We start from the raw sequence: 21,632 nt of genomic DNA on the forward strand, positions 1-21,632 counted from the left end.
GTTGATTTTTATTCTTAAATAATAATAATAATGTATTTATACTGCACTTTTTCCCAACAGGTCAACAGCACCTTACAAACATGATAACATGAAAACTAAAACTATAATACTACTAAGAAATACAAATGAAAATAGACTTAACAAGAACAATAAAAATTAATAACAGGTTAATTATCTTTCGCTTACAATAGCTCAGATTTAATATTTTCATTGTAAAATATAGAATTCTAAACTCTGTATAATGATGGACATTATGTGTACATTATAGAATGTTGCTACCTCGTTTGCCATTCATACATAAATCTTTTAACAGTTAAAGCTGAAAACATTTATGTAGAACGTAAGCAAGTCGAAGTAATCAAGCAAATAAAAAACTTGAAAACGGTGCCTCCTTGGAAACATAGCACTGATATTGGACTTAATATTTTGAAGAAGAACAAACCTGTTCATTCTTCTTAAGCTTATGCTTTATGTCGCTGCTGTTACTAATGATAAAGGGGGCGACATAAGCACAAGCACAAGCACAAGGCAGACATCCCTTTTGTCTGCCATCTTGCTTAGCATTAAGGGGAGCTGGTATCGAGAGTTCTGTCAAGAAATGGTTTTCTGCACGTGCATCTGTCCTTATGCTTCTGTAACTAGTGTTCTCACTTGCTTATCTTTATGCTTATGCTTATGACCTAGTGTAACCCAGCGCTTAAAACAGAGGTATTTAAGGCCAACAATAAGGACAAGTCAACATGCTTTCGTTTATCCACAAAAGTTTTCAACCTTTAAAGTTGAAAACTCTTATGAACAACACAAGCAAGTTGAAGTAATCAAGCAGATTAGTTCTACATCACTAAGACCACAGGATCAATCACAAAATAAAGTAACGTTATAAACATGTAAAGCATTAAGATATGATGTACTATGTAAAAAATATGATTTGCTAGTCATGTAATAATATTTAGTATGGCTATTTTGCCTGCTGCTACTGTAGTTTTGCCTGTGGTGTAGCAGTTATCAAGTCTGCCTTCAATGTCTACTCATAAAATCCCTACCCTTTTATATACCTCAAGCCTGAAAAAGGTACCGCTTCAGGCAGAGCCCCCCTGAGAGGGAGGGGTACAAGCACAAAGACATGACTGTTGCAGCAGGTCTTGGCGCATTTTTCATTATTGGCACAACCAGAAAATTGTAGATAACAAAATAACTCCTCAAAATTGGGGATGAAAGATGTAACTCCCCATCCCTAGATCTGCTCCCTGAATACCCTGTCCCCTTGTTTTTTGTTTGTTGCAGCTATTATCGGTCATAAAGGACGATAACTGACTCAGGTCATTTGATAAAAGACTGCTTGTGTTAAAAGCAGAATGTGTTTTTCCAGGAAATATCCATACTCCCTAAGATACAGAGGGATTTCTGGTTTGAGCTTTTCAACCTTCTGGACCTTTCCTGAGCTTACTGGTGGGCGGGGGTGGAGGCTAAAATTCAAGTATGTTCAGCTGAATATGAGCTCCATGGCGTGGGCTATTTTACTTGGCGTTTTGTAGAATCTTTATGTAGTTGTGCATTTGTAGAATACATAAATTTCCTTACGGGCTTATATTTGAAATTTACCAAACTCCATGATGGGAGCTGTTTTATGTGATATTCAGCAGAAGTATTTGCTTAAGTCAGTTGCACCAGCATGGTATGTGAATGTCAAAGCCACCAATGACTACCGCAATGGTTGCATCGGTTTGTTTAATTAAGGGGCTATAAATATGTCATGCAAACATAAGGGGACAAGTCATAAAAAGATGGTGTTGCTTTGTTATGTTGATCCTCCATCATGTTACTTTACATTATACTAGTAGTTGTCTGGGATGATGTTTTGACCGAGTGAAACCAGGAGATTCAGGGTAGGTGACCAACATGAAATGAACAGAAAAAGAAAAAAATGGGTAAATTAGATGCGGCATGTCACATGTGATAGTCTGCATATGTGACCGGAAACATTGAACTGTCTACAATTCCCTTGGAGGAATTTACTGAACATTGTAGAGAGGCAACTGTTAAGGAAGGGTGGGGGGCAGGTTCAAGACAAGTATTTGACACATGCATAGATCAGTGGACGGCACAAGGCAACATGGCTGTTGTGAAGACGTGGTTTTTAGCAGAGGTCAAACTCTAGTAAACTGGCAGTGATTATCAAGATATATAGTTCTTCAACTAGGTTTTCTTTAAGGTAGTGATTGTTTACTGCTGCTGCTGCTGTTGTTCATCATCTGAATCTTCAGAATCCTGAGATGGTGGAGTGCAATTCTTTGTTCTCAAGGCTTTGAGTGAAGGGCAACCTACAAACAGAGAGAACACAAGTGTCAGTAACACTCTCTCCACACCTGTAGGGGCTAATCAGGCTGGTAGCTTTGTCCAGATTCCCTGACATACGAAAACTGGACTAAATTTGCTCCTCTTATGGCTGAAGCAATAATATTAAAACGTGGCTGTCCACCATTCTGTTTGTTCAACTTAATAATTTGTATAATGTTTAGCACCCTATGTTAGATAAATATAAGCAAACATGTTTGTTGAATGAATGTTTTGCTCACAGTCAATTATTTTGGCCAAAATTAATAAGCAACATATAAAGGAAAGATTCTCACAGTTATCTACACAACCAGACTGTTGTGAAAAAACCTGAAACAAATAATAAGGAACGTTGGCGGCACAAAGATACGAATTTTATTTTGGGTGAAAAAACATCATTTTACAACGTGCTGCACTTGTTCATAAAATAATATTATAATAAAATATCTTCCAGCAACAGTAATTTTCTTTTTATTATATAGACGAATCTATCACTTACCCTTTATCACTGGCTGCTTTCACAAACAATGGTGAGAAAAAAAAGGAAATGACATCACCCTAAATATCCTCACTAGTGAGGATATAGAAAATATGCTACTTGGGTTCCGGATGTAGTTTCGCATGAATCTTCCAAATGGTGTATTTTCCAGTAAAACACTCCTGTCTAATTATGTAATAAATCACAATATACCATCGATGACAGTTCAATTCAATACCTGTGAGTAAAGTGTGGCAGTCGCTTGTCACTCGTGTCCAATCAAGATTGAGCTGACTCAGCAGTGGCAACAAAAGGTTGTTCAATCTTTTGTTTGATATCCTAGTTCTGCTCATGTTAAGCTGTGTAAGACTCTTGCATTGATTTAAAGTTCCATTTAAAAGTAGCTTGTTGCTAATTCTGGTGGATGACAAACCAAGAATCCGGAGATGTCGGAAACCTGTAGCAGTTATTATAATGGCATACATGTTAATGACAAAAACTGACCACACGACAACACAGTAGTCTGATACATGTCTGTACTGAGATAGCATTATAATTCTCTGCTCTGGTTCCTGAGACCACTGCACCTTACTTGTATAGCCTTATCTAAATCTGCGTTATCATGTAAAGTTAAGTTTTCCGTTTTCCAGCATGTTTGTAATTTACTGTAATTTTTTTTTCCATTATGTTCTCGTGCTCGTCTTGTCCCGCCTCGACTAGCTTTGTGGCTATTTGCGGGACAAGCCCTTTGTATAATCTGAATCTGTAAATAAATAAATTGTTGTTGTTGTTGCTGTTGTTACTTGTCTTGGGTGTTGGACATTCTTTTTTTGTTGTTGTTGTTTCAATTTGTGTGCCCTCAGTTGTTCAAAGAGCAGATAACTTTATCCAGTGGATAAGTTGCTATCCAGCGGATAACATTTATTAATTAGTTGGAGTACATTTTATTCACTGGATAGCAATTTATCCACTGGATAGAGTTATCCACTCTTTGAACCCGGGCCGCATGAAACAAGAAGCCACACTTTTTTTTTTTTAAGGAAACTCTATCAGTAGACCCTTATCACTTGGCAGCCATGTTGAGTCTCGGGGGAATAAAAAGCTTTGTTTTCACACGGCAAAACTTGGCCAGATGCGAATTCAGTGCGAGGCTTGCCATGCAAAAACAGAGCTTTTTATTCTTCTGAGACTCAACATGGCCGCTGAGTGATAGGGGTCTATTTGACAAAATAATGTGTCTATGGAGGCACTCTGCAGTGGTGACGTGGTTAGCACTTTGGTCAGTGTTCATCTCAGTTGGTCATTCAAAGCTCAGTCTCTCCTGTCCTATTGATTCCTTTAACAAGAAACTTTGCTACTCGTTGTTGCTCTTGGCCCAGGGCCCCCGTTGTTCGAAAGCTGATTAAGGTGATTCCACCGAAAAAGAAGGAGTATTTAAAATTGTCTAAGACTAATGGTCCAGTTCATGACTATGTTATGACCATTACAAAAATGCAATAAAAAATGGGGGTCACCATGCTCGTTTTTGTGCAACCTGGATGGCTATTACAGTAAATAGATGACCCACAAGGTTTATATTAGGAATGCTAGTAATCAGAAAAGGGAACTATCATTTCTAGAAAAATTAATTTCTTGCATTAAAATATCGAAGCAGTTCAACAAAATTTACTTTAATCTTACACAACAAACTATTTTAATTGAACTGGAATAAAGATTATGAAAGAAATTAAAGATTTTGCTGCCTGTGCAGGTAAGCACCACTACCTAAATACGTGCTTTTCAAAGCATTCAAATAAAAATATCTCAAAGTAGAGTATTAAACTTTTCTTTAAATCGTGATATATAGTGGTCAACCGTATGACATTTAAATTGATACATTAAAAAATGGGGGTTACCGTGCTCGTTTAGAAGAAAAGGACCATTCATTTTCCTGCCGAGCTTAACCTCAAGGAAATCCCATAATGTTGTGCGTGCGCGCTTTATATGACGCGAAAAATTATGCGCAGCAAGGATGCGCAATGCAATTCAGTGGAATCACCTTAAAACTAATCTATGATTAAAAGTCAACCCAGGATTCCATCTTGCTTGTTTAAATAATTTTTAGCTAATGGTAAAGAAAAGTCTAGCTCAAAATTGAGCATTGTTATTATTTAGTAATTAAGCTTGAATGAAAGCTCACATTAATCCAGGATTATTGGGTTTTGAACAACTGGGTCCAGGTGTGTTTATATGGTACCGGCAACATACTGCTGGGGTAACCCTGCAATGGGCTAGATTCTCATCCAAGGGGGAAGTTGCAATGCCCTCAGCTGTTTCTAGATCTTGTTTAAATACCATACTTAGAGAAGATAATGTGGCTAAATGAAATTTAGGCTAAGTTAAGCTCGAAACAATGCGGGTCAGCAGTCTTCCCTCACAGGGGCGGCCCAGGAGTTCTAGCAGGGACACGCTGTGACGCTTTCATGCAGTTGTTTTCGTCGCTTTGCTCGCTCAAAGGTCATTTGCTGTTTGCATTTGCTCGGCTGCAGTTAGCTGTTTGTCTGCTGCTGTGATTTTGCTCGATCGTTCTTCTTCGTTTATTCGCTCTGTCTTTTCTTGGAGTCATGCCTTCTACTCGGACCACGAACCACAGTTTGTCCAGTGCGGCTTTTTCTCCAGAGCCTTCGTCGTCCGCGACGACATCCTCTCTGGCGTACACGTCGAGCGCACCTTCGCCGCCATCTTCGGTAGTGACACCTTTGGGTGGTGCAAGCGCGGTGGATCCGAACTTTTTGGCGGCTGTAGTCGATGCCGTAAAACTGGCTCTGTTGCCTGAGAGCTCCTCGTCCTCGTCGCTTCCTGCTACTGTTCCTGGAGTCGCTGTTTCGTCCGCTACGGCTCTGCCTTTGCCGGTGCCCGGAATTGGGGGCGTTCCCTCCCAAGCTGCCGACTTGGGAGCACGTGCGACTGCCTTGTTTGCCTCTGGCGCGGGATTTTCATCTCCTTTTGCCTCTGCTGCTCCCACAGCGTCCCAAGGTAGGCCTGCTTTTGTAGTTCCTTCCTTTGTGACCACGTTTAGTGCGCCGCTTAACTCAATTACGACTCCCGCGACTGGTACTTCTCACGGTTCGTGGCCCGTCCCATTGGGGAATGTCGCCTCCTCGTCTAGTCTTCCATCAGTACCCATACTAAACCAGCCTTTTGTCGTCGGTCCCGGTTTTTCCCCGATCCCTGCCAAGACTGTGGGGCAAATTCTGGCAGGCAAGTTTGTCGACCTGAGCGATTTGCTGTCGGCCAACATATCTCAGGCGGAACCGGAGGGTCAAGTCCTGCTCGACGGGCGTTTAGTGTTTACTCCTTCGACCAAAAAACAGCGTCGTCGGGTGGAGGATATTGTAACGTGGTCCGAAGCCTTCACAATCTATTCTATGATTGTTGCCTCTCACTTCCCTCACCGCTGGCAGGACCTCACACAATACAAACTGTTGATTCTTCGCACCTATCGCCAGTTCAACGGTCGCGTTTGGCTCGCCTACGACCAGGCTTTTCGTGAGCATGCTGCGGCTGTGAACTTGACAAATTGGTCTTCAATCAATGTCCAACTTTTTAATTTCCATGCCGCGGGGGCATCAGTGCGTGGCGGACAAGGCTCGCTCGCTCGCGATGCCACAGAGCCTTCTGGTTCCTCCACTTCGCAAGTCATTTGCAGGTCGTGGAACGCTGGGCGTTGTTCTGCGTCATTTTCATCTTGCCGGTTCGCTCACCGCTGCAGCATCTGTGCAGGATCGCATCGTTCTTCTTCATGTTCCGAGCGCCCTGAGAGTCGAACCACGCGTGAGTCGAAACGCCGTTCAGCCTCCCCAGCTCCATACTCTGCTTCCCAAGCCAAGTCCAAGCGCTCCTAGGGATTTGCTGACGTCAACCGTGACCTTGTTTTCCGCCTATCAGTTCTGTTTTCAGCCCGTTTCTGCTGTTGCCTTTTAGCATCTCGTTAGTTCGCTGGCGTACGTTCCTTACTGGACTAGGGCGGGCCCCCGGCTTGGCTGACGTGGTCCAGGGCTGGTCGTGGGCTAGTCATGCGTACTGTAGGCTCTTATTTGGCATTTCGCTTGCTTTCGTTGCAGCTTGTTGTTTTGTTTCCCCATTGCCTGTGCTGCAGTGGTAGTTTTTGTCACTTTGCAGTGCCCGTGTGCTCGGCACTTAAGTTTACGCAGCGCACATGTATTCGTGCCGTAGTGGCTTATGTTTAAATGCTCGTAGTTCCATAGCTCCATAGCTTATTAATAAAGTCTTTGCTTTCATGGTTATTGTTGTGAGTCATTCCTGTACCGATTTTTTTTTTTTTTTTTTTTTCTCTCTTGTCTCCCCAGCCGAGGCCATCTTGCCCCCAGTGTCCATGGTGTCCCCTCTCAATGTGGAGGAATTCGCTCGGGAATTGGCGGGTCACCCCAACCAGCAGCTGGTCTCCTTTGTCCTCCAGGGTCTTCGGCGTGGCTTCAAACTGGGCTTTCATTCCTCCCAAAAACTTAGGTCGGCCAAGAAAAACAAGCCATCAGCTTACCTCCATTCAAAAGTCATTGATGAGTACTTGGCTATGGAAGTGTCAATGGGCAGGGTTGCGGGCCCTTTCAGCTCCCCTCCCCTTTCTAGGCTCCATATCAGTAGCTTTGGGGTTATTCCAAAGAAGGGCCAACCGGGTAAGTGGCGGCTGATCGTAGACTTATCCTCTCCCGGGGGCTCCAGCGTTAACGATGGTATCGATCCTGACGAGTTCACCTTGCAGTACATTACAGTTGACCAAATCATTCAAATGGTCTCGCGCTATGGGCCTGGAGCCCTCATGGCAAAATTTGATGTTGAATCCGCCTACCGGAACATCGCCGTCCATCCTGACGATCGTTTTCTTTTGGGCATGAAATGGCGGGGGCAACTTTATGTGGACCTTGCTCTTCCCTTTGGCCTCCGCTCGGCTCCGTTTATTTTTAATTCCGTGGCGGACATGGTCGAATGGATTCTTTTGAACCGTCACTGTGTTTCTGACCTGTTACACTACCTGGACGATTTCATTACCGCTGGTCCTCCACATTCCAGTCAGTGCCTTGTTAACCTCAGCACTGCCTTATCCGTTTGCAAGCGGTTGGGTTTACCCCTACACCCCAAAAAGTGCGTTGGACCGTCCACGTCTCTAATTGTCCTCGGCATTGAGCTGGATTCCCTTCACCAAGTTGCGCGCCTGCCTGCAGATAAACTCGCCGCTCTTCGGGATTTGATTCGCTCCTGGCGTCCTCGTCGCTGGTGCAGAAGGAGAGAATTGGAATCCCTCATTGGGCACCTGCATCACGCGGCCAAGGTGGTTTGGCCTGGGAGAACATTTATTCGCCGCATGATCAACTTGTTGTGCTGTTTTCGTCGGGGTGATCATCCCATTCGCCTCAATCAGGAATTTCAGCTTGATCTCCAATGGTGGCATGAGTGCTTAGACTCTTGGCACGGCGTCCGTTTTTGGCTCTATCCTGGCATGGATTCAGCTACTGATCTTGAGGTAACTTCAGATGCAGCCGGCTCCCTTGGCTTTGGTGCCTACTTCCGGGGTATGTGGTTCTATGGCGGATGGGCTACACCCCAGGTTAAGCAGTCCATCGCTTACAAGGAACTTTTCCCTGTTGTGATCGCGGCTCACCTGTGGGGTTCTCAATGGACCAGAAGGCACGTACTGTTCCGTTCTGACAATGCCGCCGTGGTTGCGATACTTTGTGCGAGGTCTTCAAAAGTCCCAGTTTTAATGCATCTCCTTCGTGAGCTCTTGCTTTGCGCTGCGCGTTTCGGCTTTACCTTTACTTCATGTCATGTCCCAGGCCTACAAAATAAGATTGCTGATGCCCTTTCCCGTTTTCATTGGCAGGAGTTCAGGCAGCTTGCCCCAGAGGCCCAGCCATCTCCCTGCCAGATTCCTCAGCCTCTCCTCGACCGCTTGATCTCAGTCTGCTAGAGCAACGGTGCTGTGAATTTTTTGGGCACGGCCTGGCTCCCTCAACTCATCGGACATACGCAACTGGTCAAAGGAAGTTCTACACCTTTTGCTGCCAGGCAGGGAAACTCCATGCCAATGGTTCACCCTGCCCAGCCAATGAGTGGACACTGTGTTTATTTGTGTCTTTTTTGGCGGACTCGGTACAGCACTCCTCCATTAAAGTTTACCTTTCCGCCATTCGTTCCCTGCATATCGAGCAAGGATTTCCTGATCCGTTGCAGAACTGTTTACGGCTACAGCGGGTCCTCAGGGGGATTAAACGGGTACAGGGTTCCCCTGCGACACAGCGCCTCCCGGTCACAGATAACATCATGCTGGTCATTTGGAAGGCCCTGGACATGTCCTTGTGTGACCACTGCATGTTCTGGGCTGCTTGCACCCTGGCTTACTTCGGTTTCCTTCGTTCTGCGGAGTTCACCGTCCCTAGCGTAGCTAGCTTTTCGCCTTCTCTGCACCTGTCAGTTCGTGATATCTCGGTCGACTCCTCCTCATTGCCTTCTTGTATGCGGGTGAGAATCAAGGCCTCCAAAACAGATCCGTTTCGCAAGGGGTGCGCGATACATATCGGCAGAGGTAGTTTTCCTTTATGTGCTGTCCATGCGATGATGGCGTACCTTGGCCTTCGTGGCGACGCACCTGGTCCCTTGTTCCTTCTCCAGAATGGTCAGCCTCTGTCGCGCGCCAGGTTGACTGATTGGCTTCGTCAGATACTCTCGGCAGCGGGCGTCTCTGGGAATTTTTCAAGCCACAGCTTCCGGATCGGTGCAGCCACTGTCGCTGCTCGTAGTGGCCTACCTGATCATCTGATCCAGGCACTTGGGCGCTGGACCAGTAGCGCCTATCAGTCTTACATTCGTACCCCGTCAGAAGCTCTAGCCAGCCTGTCAAAACATTTGGCTTAGCCGCCTGGCCATCTCAGCATAGGGGTTGGCCCCCGTAAGGTTCCCCATATGTGTGGTAAGTTTGGGGTAGGCTTGCTCAGTTGCGCGCTGGTGCTTGGGTGGGTGTGGAGTAGGAGGTCCCATTTCCCCCTGCTTCTCGGGTCCCTCCTTTTCCAAGCACCTCTGATGAAGGAGGGGCTGGGTGGTGGCCGTTCGCAGGGTTGCCATGGATACCTCCTTGCCGCCAAATTTCAGCCTGGCTCCACCACCTTTAGGCACCTGTTCCCAAGCTCATCTATTGATGATGAGTTTAAATGTGGCTAAATGAAATTTAGGCTAAGTTAAGCTCGAAACAATGCGGGTCAGCAGTCTTCCCTCACAGGGGCGGCCCAGGAGTTCTAGCAGGGACACGCTGTGACGCTTTCATGCAGTTGTTTTCGTCGCTTTGCTCGCTCAAAGGTCATTCGCTGTTTGCATTTGCTCGGCTGCAGTTAGCTGTTTGTCTGCTGCTGTGATTTTGCTCCCGCTCCCTCCCTCCCTTCTCTATGGTAAGTTTTAGGTAAGTATTCCACTGATTTATTCAGTGTGACGGTGCCGGGTGGTGGCCGTTCGCAGGGTTGCCATGGATACCTCCTTGCCGCCAAATTTCAGCCTGGCTCCACCACCTTTAGGCACCTGTTCCCAAGCTCATCTATTGATGATGAGTTTAATGAAGAAATAATTTTCTCTATTTTACTTTGAACAAAAAGATCATGCATTTTGATAAAAGGCATTCTTACATGCTAGCACGGTGCACCCTTCATCTGTTACTACTGTTCTGTCCAAATTCAATTCTTCAAGTTCAGTCAGAGCTGTTACAAGAACAAAAATAATAACAACCTCAATATATTATTCAAGGTGGGAAATAACTCTTCAAGATTGCAAAGCACATTATGAGTTCTTCCAGGCCCTATGCAGCTGTTTTGTACCCAAAACAGAAGGCCAAGGCAAGTAGAGGAAATCTAACAATCTTCAAGAATCTGCCCAGGGAATCTGACGAGTTGGGGTTTGAAGTTAAAAGGTGAATTTTCCGCAAAATAGTGAGATTTAATTAAGGTTCCATTGAAACAATGCAATCTTGCCTTCTAAACTTTTCATTCCATCATCTGTGAGTTTGGTGTTGCTAAGTGATAACTGAGTTAACCTAAGGAGTAAAAGAAAAATACCACAAAAAATTATACTTTGAAAACAGAATACTCTTTAGACAATTTCAATTTAACCATGGACAGGCAAGGTGGGGGGGAGGGGAGGGAGGAACTGTCCCACCCTTGTACAGTTTTTCTCCACTTTGTTTTAAAAGAAGATTTTTTTCCTCAATACCTTCCATTTTTGGAAACTTTGTTTAATTTATCCTTAAGACAAATTTTGGGAAACTTTTGGTAAGAATAGGTTGATACATCTCCCAAGATACATTTTCCAATAAAGATTGCATTCAAATACAGCAGAACCCTGTTGATACGAGCACCTTTGTGGTCAGATTAACAACGTTGTAAAACTAAGGAAATGACTGGAGTTTCAATTTGTTCGGGCATAAAAAAAGGAATTGTGATAACGAGGCAGTCATATTAACGAGGTGGTTGTATTAACGAGGTGGTCATAAGGCAGGGTTCCACTGTAGTTGTTATGTTCTCACCTTGTCATGTGTGCTATGGAGAGGATACCAATGTCTGTCACATGAATATAATCTGACAGATCAAGAGCTAACAATGGAAGTCCTATCAGAGAAAAAAAAGGAAGGCTCAGACTCTCAATTTTGTGGCAGGCTCTCCTGAATTATTTGCAAATGAGTCATCAGAGTGGTAAAGTAACAGTTGTAACTTGCACAACACTTGTTACAGCTGCCAATATCCTCAATTGGAGCTTAAAAGGCAGCGTCACCGATTTTTACTGTCACTTTGAATTTATTACAATGAAAAAACATTATTTTGTATTGATGGAATCATCAAAATAATATATATGGTTTAGTTTTGTTAACAATAACTCTTAGGTGCTAGTGCACAGAAACTTCACAAAGTACTTAATTATGTTTGACTGCAGTTGGCTAGCATGGAAATGGATTGCAACTTAATGAAAACAAAAAATACAGCAAAATCACTGGACCATGCTCCTTTAATGCCGACAGGCAATCTTAACTGTTGTAGGTTAACTTTAACTACCTTTAAAGTACATAACATAATAGGGGAATATGTCCCCTACTCTTTTCTACATTGTGTGGGTAGGGATAAGTATTGTGAGACAGTTTATCACCCTTATCTGAGAAGACTAGAAAGTCTAGCGGTTTACAGATGTCATTACAAAGACAATACTTTCTCCTCAGTTATTTAAAGACCCTGAGCGTTGGTCCGGCAGCGGTTTGAACCTGCGACCTCCTGCACAGTAGTCTGTTACTCTCCCAATTGAGCTAACCGGTCATTTATGACTGGATTTAGTTCAGGGAACCAGATAAATTATTCAGTTAGAAAGGGTTTGAGTTTTAAACAGTCAAGCAACTAACTCATCTTGTTTATCCCTTTGCGTTAAAAAAAAGCCAACATCCTTACCCTGAATGTTGTTAATTCCTTTGTCTGTTATGTGTAATCTGTTTGGTAGTTTTAATGTAGACAACTTCAGACCTGAGAAAGCAGAACTAAGATGAGTATTATTTTTGTAGCAGTTTCACTCTAACCCTTTCACTGCCATGATCTGAATGTTTTTAAGTTTCCTGACTCACTGTTATACACTTTTCAAAGTTAGTTCACAGAATTTGGTGACATTACAACAAACAATATCACCTAATTGATGATTTTCTTTATTCTCATTACCTGTCTGGTTGTCAATCTATTGATAATGTAAAAAGAAATTACATATTGATCACTCCTGGGAGTGAAAGGGTTAAGGGTGGGGGTGTGGTGGTGCAGTGGTTAGTGCATCAGAATTTCAATCCATTCATCTTTTGGTCAGATGAATGGAGGGTCTGGCTGGGTTCGTCTTTACATTGTTGTGTCGTTTCCTTACTATACTCCAGATGACCTCTTTTCACTCTGGTGTATAAATGTGAAATGGCAACACTAAGTTGGGAATAACCCTGCGATGGACAAGCATTCGATCCAGGGGAAATAGATTAACACCCCTAGTTGCTTCATGTTACAAAAACTAGGATAAGCTCTGGCTGTGTCGGCTACTTATATGACTTTACATTTCCTTTTACTCTTAAATGCTGTGTGCTTCTTGAAAGGGTCCAAAATGTGGGAAATTAAATGCAACTAGGCTTGTGAAGACTTCTATGACTAACACCAGTTTAAAAGTCAACTGGTCATCCACCACTATTTTAAAATTGTGAGCTTGCAAAACTATGAAAATGAAGGTTAACCCTTTCCCGTCCGAGGGAAATGGTGAATTTTTCTAAATCGCTAACTATGAACTGGGAGACCACATGTGATATACCATTTAAAAGGTATTTTCTGGGGTGTGCTATAAATCACACCAACAAAGATGGAGGAGGTCATATATTAAAGTGAGAAAAGTCCAAAACCGAAGAAGAAAAGCAATGAAAATTTTCTTATTCGTTGTACATACTGGGTATCCCCCTAAACTATAGCTTTATGTGCAGCTCTTAGTGCTTTGCTTGTTGTAAGATATCAACTGGACCCTTAACGTACAAAGGAAAAAAAATCGAAAAGTTTGAGGGGTGGTAAATCAAGTCTCATATAGGAGGGGGGCATGATTTTATGCCTTCAATTTATAGATCTTTCAAAGATCTTTTGGTTGTGCAAATTTCACACAAATTGATCAAATACTGAGCTCATAATTGCGTCTTGTGCCATATGGCACTCTTGGGTGGGAAAGGGTTAAGTTTACACGATTTATGTAAATTCATACCTTGCAGATGACATAATCCATCATCAGAGATATTTGTTGAGAGTAGACTAAGTGATACTAGTGATGGATGATTCTCCAAGGCAACCAGACTATCATCATGGATTGACGTGTGCGACACATTCAGATTTTCCAACTGTTGTAAGTGCTGAATAACATCCAGAGTAGTAATCTGATAAGACAACAGTCAAATAAAAAGACTATTCAACACCTTATGTATGCAGAGCAGTCATTAAGCTTTAGAAAATACAGTGCCAAAAGGAATGTAGCTGTTGCCAAGCAAAAAACAAAAAAAATGGCCTGCCATACTTGTTGTTCTTTGGTCATTTTAAAACTATAAGTAACCAGCTATATTCAGTGTCATTGCTGGGTAATAGGGAACTTAAACACAGAGGTTCATGAGCCACAGACAGCAACCGGAAGTCGAATGTTTCCTTTTTTTGGAGCGGTTTTGCTCCTTACAACAGACAACAAAAAATCTTGTTTTGACATCAGTGTGTGACTAGATGTTACAAATGTGATGGTGGCAAAACACTCCAAAAGGGAAAAATTCTATTTCCAGTTGCCATGAGTGGTCACAGATGTCTGTGCTCAAGTTCCCTAACAATAACCGACTATCTTGTTGTAGTTTTGGGAGCTTAAATGGTTTCTCCTCTCTAGAATGATCGAGGGTGGTTATTTTATCTGGCTGCCATCTAGCCTGAAACTCATTGAATCCTATTACATGTAATATTATTTTCATAGCTATATATTTATCAGTTCTAAATTTCACTTTCAGTTGCCAATTTCCTTAGGGTTTACACAATGATTGCTGCCCAGTTATCCAAGTAAGTAATTTCCAAGTGTTATAATGTAATTCAGCAATTCTGTTCCTTCGCCAAATTTACCTAATAACACATCTTGTAATGTGAGCTCCACCCATTTATGTGAAAATAAAGTTGAAAGTAACCATCAATGACTGTCACGCGGCAAAGGTCAAGTTACCTTGGTATTACCAAGAGCTAGAATCTTGAGAGCTTTGAGGCCTACAAGAAAAGGATTTTGGAGTGCATTAAAATCATAAAAACTTGAGAATCGTGAGCAGTGCAAGTTTACGATACAAAACTAAGGTATAGTAAAGCACAAAAAAGCAAATTTATACAATACTTTTTTATGTTAGACATTCACTTGCCACGCACAGTATGTAAGTGGTCTTCTTTAAACTTTTAAAACAACCTATTTTTAAACTTAAACTAAAAATTGGCTGTGAAAACATAATTTATATGAGCACTAAATAATGTAATTTTATGATCACATACATCATTTATTTTTCAAATATTATTAATCCTTAGTGTTAAAACCCTTTCAAAACAACAACTGCTGGAGACCCTAGTTGGTAAGGATGAAAAAGCAATAAATATTTATTTATGTTTTTATTTGAATGCCATAAGAAATTATCACCATCATCACCGTTATTATTATATTAAACAGTTGGGTCCAGATAACATCAACCACTTACCAGACATGGCTTGTAAGCTGTGATCTGTGATGTTGGTTCCACAAAAACTCAAATGCATCAGATTAGGACAACACACAGCATTCTCCAGAAAGTGGCAAACTCCTCTATCAGTTATCTATGTTGTTCAATAAAACCAATATAATTTAGCCACAAAAAAAAAATGGGGGCTGCTGTCTATTTTTCACAGTTCGTTGGACACTGGACTGTAGCAGGAGACTTGTGCACAATACACTTTCTTCCTGCTAGCACTAATCTCGGATAGAATCTTTATTTCCACTTCAATAAGAGACGACTTGGTGGCTGAGTGGGTGATGTGTTTGATGCATCCAGCCACGTTTTTGGCCATTATATAAGCTCAGTTCTCCTGACAAGGCTTGGAATTGAGCCCAGTGCACAATGAACACAATTGAAGGGCTGATAGCATAACCTATGATTATGGTCAAGATTTCTGTTTTTGTCACAAAATGAAGAGCAAAGCACCGGACAAAACATTTGAGCAATGTTTCCTGAAAGATTTCAAGGCCACATGTAAAAACTCTGGTGAATCTGAGCTAAAACCAAATAGCGATTTGAAATGTTGTTTAGGTTTGTTATGCTCTCAGCCCTTCAATAAATAACAAAGAGAAAAACACAAAAGTCAATGATTAAAGTTATTGCTTCTCAAGTAGCCGGTACACCTGCAGTGTAGGGAGAGTATAGTTTCCTTACTTTTGTCATATCCATCTGTAATGTCACCAGTGATGGAAGCTCTACAAGAGATCAGGAAACTTTTAGTAATTTAGCCAAATTGCTGAAGTTTACTGCTTCATTACAACTTTCAATTTGTTGAAAAGAAGTGCTCTTTACTATAGTTCACCTAAGCATGAAACTATATTTTCAAAACAAAAAATTTGATATTCATCCAGGTGAATCCACTATGTACAGACTGTGGTTCTTGAGGAGAAGGGAAGTCCAAATCGAAGAACCTTGAGAAAACCCCTTGGAGCAAATTGGAAGCCACCAAAAAATCCAATTAATCCACATTTTGAAAGAGGGTCCACAATTTCAACCCTCTATACAATGGTAAGGCAAGTCCCTGTGCCATATCATAAGAAACTGATAACATTTTGATCTGCAATTCAATTTTTTGATTGGAGAAGGGTATCCTTCAAGCTGTTATAAGGGAAGTGGTCAAAACTTAGAACTACACTCGAACCAAGGTCCACCAAACCTCAATCAAAACTCTAGATGGTGGTCTCTGCCTGCAGAACCCCTCACCCCCCCTCCCCCTCCTCCCACATTCTCAACAACAAAAGATATGGTCTTTCTCAGTTTCAATTTAAGTTACAGTTGCTTTTAAATGGTATGCTTTAGTCTTAGTATAAGTAAAGCATGTGTCTGCGACATTAATACAGACACTTGTGCATGTCCCTTTGGTGTCCATATTAATTGGGTTCCACTGTATTACAAACATTAGCAGCATGTGTCAACTTACCTTTAATGTGAAAGAAACACTTGTCAGTCAGTTGAGCACATTGGCTTAAATTCAGTGATTTTAGTCTCTTCAGAACTATAACAAGAACCTAGATGTTAGCTGTCACCTATGAGGCAAAAAATGCAGCTCCACAGTACAAGAAAAATTCATTCAGTATTTCTATAGAGGAGAATAACCCAGTCCCTCAAAGACTCAGACCTTTGGCACTTGTATGTAACCTCCCCCCCCTCCCCCCACACACACCCATCATAAGATTCTGATCCTACAAATTGTGAGGAGTTAAAGGGGCAGTATCATGGGGTTTTTGACATTTTTTGTTAAAAATGATGAAATAAGACCTTCAATCAGCTGCCAAATAATTCTAGAATGAAAAGAGGAAAGAAATCAGCTCAATTCTTGAAAGGAACAACTTGTGATCTGTTCTAGCGCATTTTGGAAACAAAAATGCGAGAACTTGAAAAACATTAGCCTAGAAACATTTTTCAAGTTTCAATCCATACCGGCCTAATCTGTCTCTGGCCAGAGGCACTATAATCAACAGTTTTATTGCACTAGGGTGAAAATTTATAGCAAACTTGACAATTATTTTATTGTTTTTGTCGACAGACAAATATTTTTGGGTTTTGAAATGACAGAAAATTTGCGTGATACTTCCCCTTTAAGTGGATCCAGAAAGAAAAATGCAGCTGGCAAAAAGGCAGTCAGAAGCCAGCTCCTGGAAATGTCATCTGCAAGTGAAGCCGCTGTAACAGAGAATGCCACTGCAGTGTTGGATTGCACAGCCATAGCAGCCGCTGCTCAGCCAGCACCAACTAAATTAGTCTTTCTAAGTGCAGTCCACGGTTTTTCGAGATTGACGCAAATGCCTTTGGACTGAAGTGGATCAAAAGTTGATTTACCTGCAACTGCTTCCAGTGCCTTGTCTGTGATGAGAGGACAAGCTCTTAAACTGAGATGAGTGAGGTGTCTGTGGAGCCTGTATCACAAAAAAACAAACAGTTTAATGGCAGTAACACTTTAGGCCTAAACACTGATCAACATGAAATTTCTCCTTGTATTATGGATGTTTATTCAACCAGTGAGGTCATGAGAATTAAGGATATGACCACCCAAGGTGAATTTTCTTGTACTTCTCTCCAGTACTTTTAAAAGAAAAGTAACGGGACAAGATAGGAGAAATTGTTCTTTGATACTAAGTGTCAAGGGGTTAAAACAACAACACTACAACAAATGTTGATTCTGACCTGAGTGCTATTAGGAGCTCATTGGTTACCAGGGAGTAACAGTCTAGCTTCACATGTCGAAGGCCGCTGTTGAGGAAACAAGCAATAAAAAAATACATTGTATCTAAAACCAACCAATAAATTAGCATTATTAATTTTTTTGTAAAACTAAAAATAATATACACGGATATTAAACTGGTAATGAAATAAAATTATGAATTAAAATGACTTAGAAAGAAATGCTACATGTATATAAACCAAGTAAATATCAAATTGGATGTCCATTGAAGAAATTGGGGAAAATGCTAAAAACTGAATGTGATTTACAGTGGAACCTCTCCTTACGGACACCTATATAATACGGACACCTCTCTATTATGGACAGTTCACTTGGTCCCTGAGAGACCGAAATCCATGTAAAGCCTACCTCTCTAAAACGGACACCTCTATAATACGGACACTTATTCCTGTCCCCTTGGTGTCCGTAATAAACAGGTTTGACTGTAGTAGTTCTAAATGTGACTGCATGCTTTGAAACTTATAGTGTTACTATTTTAATTAGACTACGAGTAGTCCCCTATTTTTCCTCAGGGATAGTAGGGCGAGCGAAATGCGAGCGCGCGTGAAAATCACCCCACGCGAGAAAAGGCGACACACGGCGGGGAGGGAGAAAATTGAGGGACTACAGACAAAGCCCAGGCTTTTGACCCTTCACGGCCGACTGATTTTGGAGTGTGAAGATCGTATCACGTTCTAACTCAATTAAGCGCATCCAATGGGATTCCTTCTCTCATTGAGTTGTCATTGCCCTTGTCATCGGGAAACTGCAGGGGATATTTATTGCAAGTGAAAGAAAACCCAGACACAAATTCTTCGTGGCTGTTTCTTTTCGTAGTTCCACAGGCTAGTTTGCGGTTGAAAATCTATTTCTGACGCGACGTAATGTACAACGGCCCGGGCGTGCAGCGCTGTCGTGTTCGATGAATTTATTTCCCACGGAAAATTATTTTACCGCAGCCACAAAACGTGTAATTTCTTCAATTCAATCTTTCACAAAAAAGATTGCTAAAAGAAAGGGAAAAGATTCTGGAGAGATAGTTCTGTATCCAGTGAATATTGATAAACATTGCCATTGAAATTTGATCATGCACGCATATTTTTTCCGATGTATGCAATTTTTTTTCAGACGACGCCAGACAGTCTGACGTCATTCATACTTTGTTTGACAGATGTTGACAGATTGCCATGGAAGAGCCGATCAGAGTTTTGCGTTGTGAGAGCAACGCATTAGTTTAAAAGCTTGGGCTTTGTCTGTAGTCCCTCATTTTTCTATCTCCCCGCCGCGTGTCGCCTTTTCTCGCGTGGGGTGATTTTCACGCGCGCTCGCGTTTCGCTCGCCCTGCTATCCCTGAGGAAAAATGGGGGACTACTCGTAGTCTATATTTTAATAGTAACACTATAAGTTTATGAGTAAAGATATTAAAATATTTTTACTCATAAATAACCCAATCTGAAATTTGTAGACTGAACATTAGAAAGAAGGTTGCATTTGATTTAAACTAAAATTTTGTAGTCTAAGGATTTTGCTCACCAAGAAATAAAAGCCTGCATTGCCTTTGGTGCAAGAGTTTTGTTCTTCATTAGATGAGTTAAGATCTTGTCACACAGCTCATGGGGCAATATGCCCAGGCTAGCAATGGGGTGCTGGTGTCCAGGAAGGCGATGGCTAATGTGGTTAATACACAAGTCTTCCAGGCGTTGAACCTCACGATGGAGAATGGGCTGCTCTTCTTGGTTAACATGACTGGGGCCTAAACGTACAAAGTAACATAAAATACTAGTAAGATAACTACAGCAAAAAAAAGATGAACGTTTGGTACTAAACAAAAGGTAAATTGGCCACCGTAAAGACAATCGAGCGCTGACATTTCAAACGTTAGCCCTTTGTCAGAGCGTGGATCCTGTAATAATGGTGTCTATATTCAGTGAGTGTCTGCAAGGCGAGCATTGGCTTGGTGTATTAGCATAGAATTGGCTTAAAACCCCAATATCTGAAAAACAAGTTTAACGTGCGTAGACCCCCTGCATCGTAACAACTGTTTGGGCTACTTCATCAACAGACCGATATTGATTAAAGAAGATATGGAAAAACATTTTAAAAGAAATATCAACACAAGAACATGACGTTTCGGCGTCATCCTGTCGCTATTATCAAATGCAAATTATTAAGGTTGTAAGTAAGAATTTATAACAGTCAAGGAAAGGAGACCAACTTTAAACACGCTGCAAGCAGACTCCATCCATGCAAAACTGTTTACTTAGCTGACATTGTTTAATTAGTTAACACTAATCATTTTCACACTTAAACAGCTATACATTCTAACTTACAACCTTAACAATTTGCATTTGATAATGGTGACAGGATGACACCAAAATGTCATGTTCTTGCTTTGATATTTCTTTTAGAGAAAGTTTTACAATACAATTGTAAAACGCAGTTAATGGAACGTGACGCCCTTAGCCCCGGGGGGCATGTCTACGTACTGTACTTTAGACTTATCACTGTATCATTGTCACGTTGGTCAATAGTCACATTGTAATATGTTGCGACATTGTCTGGAGACAAGTTAGTTCGCTTTTTCTGTATGGCTAAACCAGTGAATGGTGCATTCATGTCTGGTTTGCTATGATGTAAAGTCTATCATAAGCATAGTACAACCCTGGCCATTGGCCCTGACATTGAATGCTGTCTAGCTTTAAATGTGTGATAGAAGGTTCTAAGTCACACTTGGTTACGACATGGTTTTATACCAATCGCCGAGCGGTGTCCCCCAAATTAATGCCAAATGTGTCTAGTGGTCCTTACTTTAGTTTATTACTCTACGCTTCATTAAAGCTTGTGTGTTTGGATATATTAAACGGAACAGTGACATTAACCGATATTGATAAGGTAAATTGACCACTGTAAAGAGATGCAGGCACTAACATTTCAAGCATTATCCCTTGGTCAGACAATCTTGCACTGTGATCCAACATCCATTACCTGCTTCAGGCTGCAACTGCTGATGTTGCCTCATTTCTAATCTCCTCACTGCTGACTCCCCGGGTGTCTGCGCTCTTAGAACAGGCTCAATAGTGTGTGGATTATGCTCGACAGCACCGAGTCTGACTCCGCTTCCCCATGCATGGCCACGCCCTCTTGCTATGACATTCTGTAGCCCTCCAATACCCAGAATGTTTGGATCAGGAATATCTGGAAAGCCTTCTAACTCTGGAGGGGGGCTTCTGTCAAACACGGGGGGAGCAGCATCCTGCAGTTCCTCATCAGCATCATCGACATTGTGATCATCATCATGGTTTCTGCTTGAAGCTAGATCCTGTTCATCATTCTCAGTTCTGTTGAGATCACTGCTTGATGTCACTGGAGATGAATTGAGCGAATTGAGTTCTCCTGATCCATTATCTGTAAAGGTATCAAATTAATCAATCACTCAATAACTTAATTTACCACAAAACAAAACAAAAAAACTAAAAATAGCAAAAGAACTAAAAATACATGGTTTCATTAAAGAAAGAAAGCAGCGAGGAAGCCTAAAAGGAAACCATAAGGCTTATGGGATGATTTACAGATGTTCAAGGCTGTAATTTATTAAGATTAATTAAAACAATGATCAATAGCAAACAAACATTTGTAGCAAAGCTTAAGTGTGTGTGGGAGGAAAAAAACAAACACAGAAATATTGCCAAGTTCAACTAATAGCTTTCACAAAAATATTTAAAAAGTTTATTTTTAAATGAGGGAAGAGAAATCAAATCTTTAGTATCATTTCCTAAATTAAA

General features: G+C 41.6%; 2 protein-coding genes across 3 annotated transcripts in view; one reads left to right on the forward strand and one right to left on the reverse strand.

Moving 5' to 3' along the window:
• Positions 1–1,437: 1,437 nt before the first annotated feature.
• The window catches only part of LOC146455491 (uncharacterized), a 43,535-nt gene continuing 23,340 nt past the window's right edge, over positions 1,438–21,632 (reverse strand). Inside the window, exons 8-22 of one of the 2 annotated variants that reach the window (XM_085094263.1) lie at positions 20,836–21,255; positions 19,384–19,603; positions 17,814–17,879; positions 17,469–17,545; positions 16,570–16,644; positions 15,804–15,844; positions 15,096–15,210; positions 14,582–14,622; positions 13,601–13,769; positions 12,283–12,354; positions 11,376–11,457; positions 10,825–10,886; positions 10,483–10,554; positions 3,051–3,269; positions 1,438–2,321 (exon numbers count right to left, since the gene is read on the reverse strand). In XM_085094263.1, coding sequence (XP_084950389.1) covers positions 2,224–2,321; positions 3,051–3,269; positions 10,483–10,554; positions 10,825–10,886; positions 11,376–11,457; positions 12,283–12,354; positions 13,601–13,769; positions 14,582–14,622; positions 15,096–15,210; positions 15,804–15,844; positions 16,570–16,644; positions 17,469–17,545; positions 17,814–17,879; positions 19,384–19,603; positions 20,836–21,255 — 1,829 coding nt within the window. In that variant the 3' untranslated portion in view covers positions 1,438–2,223. Of the gene's footprint in view, positions 2,322–3,050; positions 3,270–10,482; positions 10,555–10,774; positions 10,887–11,375; positions 11,458–12,282; positions 12,355–13,600; positions 13,770–14,581; positions 14,623–15,095; positions 15,211–15,803; positions 15,845–16,569; positions 16,645–17,468; positions 17,546–17,813; positions 17,880–19,383; positions 19,604–20,835; positions 21,256–21,632 lie in introns of those variants that run through there. The other variant, XM_085094262.1, reaches the window with a different exon arrangement.
• On the forward strand, positions 8,990–10,419 carry LOC146455492 (uncharacterized). The gene has a single exon (XM_085094171.1). It carries the CDS (start codon positions 9,134–9,136, stop codon positions 9,722–9,724), a length of 591 nt encoding a protein of 196 aa, XP_084950297.1. The 5' UTR covers positions 8,990–9,133; the 3' UTR covers positions 9,725–10,419.

Source organism: Pavona decussata, unplaced genomic scaffold (genome assembly GCF_977016875.1).
Source record: "Pavona decussata unplaced genomic scaffold, jaPavDecu1.1 SCAFFOLD_273, whole genome shotgun sequence".
Lineage (NCBI taxonomy): Eukaryota > Metazoa > Cnidaria > Anthozoa > Scleractinia > Agariciidae > Pavona > Pavona decussata.

Bases quoted from the DNA above. Each gene is read 5' to 3' on its own strand.
- LOC146455492 (XM_085094171.1), top strand. From the start codon at position 9,134: ATGCTGGTCATTTGGAAGGCCCTGGACATGTCCTTGTGTGACCACTGC.